The following is a 1704-nucleotide window of genomic DNA, read 5'->3' on the forward strand; positions in this document are numbered from 1 at the left end:
CTTTTTGTGTTTGCTTGTATTTGTGTGTGCTTGAGTATGAGTGCATGTTCGTGTGTCTGTTTGTGTGGACTGAACTATATCATATTATGCACATAAAGCTATATCTACAACTTCAGACTTAAATGCTCATCCTTATATAAAGACAAAAACAAGTGTAGGAGAAAATGCAGAATATACATGTCCAGTCAATGGGGAGATGAATTTATATATTTCTTTTGTTTTTCATAAGAACCTGGGCAAAACTTATTCTTCAAGACTAAAAGGAAATATCAGGATAAATCAATTACCATTTTTCCACTTTAATAAAATTACCTATCATTAAATCAAATCCTTGTGATCACAGAAATAATGATGTCCATTGCTTACCTGGAAATCAACAATATCCCAAAATCCTTGCAGATCTTGGCATGTGATTGTTTTTTCTCCTCGATTGAACTCACAATCATCAATTAAACCAGAGAATTGTGAAAATCTCTCTTTCATCAAGAGTTCGGCTTGCCCTGTAAATTCCATTTTAGTAAACATTATAAAATGGTAGTTTAAAACTTTTACATGTCCAGAAAACTAACTGCTTACATCCCAGTATAAAATTTTTCCAGAGAGAGAACAACTATGTGACAACATATTTTACTTGATATTCTGCATAATATAGCTAGCTATGATATAAATACTTACTATTCAGTTACCATCTGTTTATCTAATACAAAATGAAAATATCATGTTAATTACCAACTCCTCAGGTATACAAAATAATATATAATTCTTAATCCATGAGCATAATTTAATAAGATATACTGTATTTGCAACCTTGTAAACATACATTAAATTGTATAACTTTATATGCTCTTACTTCAAAAAATAAAATCCAAAGACCATACCTATTGCAACCATTATATCCCCCAAAATGTCTTCTGGGATTTCAGAGGTTGATTTGACAAGAGCATTCCATTCATTGCTGAAGCCTTTCAGGACTTGAGTCTCTGCTTCCACCAAACTCCGGAAATATGTGACACTGAGTTCACTATTTGCATCCATTCTTATCTATCAGGATATTGCTTCTGAAGAAAATAATTAAGAAAAAAAATGAATCAGTAAGAGAGAACAATAAGCAAAAAAATACACACTAAACTCAAGTAGTCCTTTCTGAAGCAACCTTTTCCTTAACATCCTTAACATTCCTTAACACCCCTAACCCATTTGGGTTTACTTTTTCTCAAAATGTTGCTGCGCACAACAAAAATATGTTACACGTACCCATATGGCAAAAACACTTCACCAGAATAATGAGGGTAACTCACTACTTCCATTGATTTTATTTCACAGAAGAATATTGCAGCACCCCTAATCCCCATGGCATCCAAGTGTCCCATTGACAGGAAAACATCATAAGTAGCCAATGTACACTAAATTTATTAGCACTGGCAATATCAAACTCTTCTACAGAATTAGTGGCATTGGCATAAGGACAGAAGTGAGTCTTGGATTCCTAAAAGCTAACCCAAACAGGTGATATTACGGGGAGGCATGGCCCCCATGTGCCTTCAAAGTGATACCCCTGTACAACATGATTTACATTTATAGGTTGGAATGGGTGGAATTTTAGAAGCCAAAGTTTTAACCAATCTTATATGTGCATTCAAATATCTTTACAGATTAACTGTATAAAAAGCATTTATTAAATGCTTTTAGTTTAAACTTTCAATA

General features: G+C 33.2%; 1 protein-coding gene across 1 annotated transcript in view; it reads right to left on the reverse strand.

Moving 5' to 3' along the window:
* LOC119587188 (disks large-associated protein 5-like) overlaps window positions 1-1704 on the reverse strand; it is a 13435-nt gene that overhangs the window by 9576 nt on the left and 2155 nt on the right. The window contains exons 2-3 of the mRNA XM_037935951.1: window positions 879-1058; window positions 367-500 (exon numbers count right to left, since the gene is read on the reverse strand). Of these exons, the coding sequence (XP_037791879.1) occupies window positions 367-500; window positions 879-1035 (291 nt within the window). The 5' untranslated portion in view covers window positions 1036-1058. The remainder of the gene's footprint in view (window positions 1-366; window positions 501-878; window positions 1059-1704) is intronic.

This window comes from Penaeus monodon, chromosome 22, assembly GCF_015228065.2.
Source record: "Penaeus monodon isolate SGIC_2016 chromosome 22, NSTDA_Pmon_1, whole genome shotgun sequence".
Lineage (NCBI taxonomy): Eukaryota > Metazoa > Arthropoda > Malacostraca > Decapoda > Penaeidae > Penaeus > Penaeus monodon.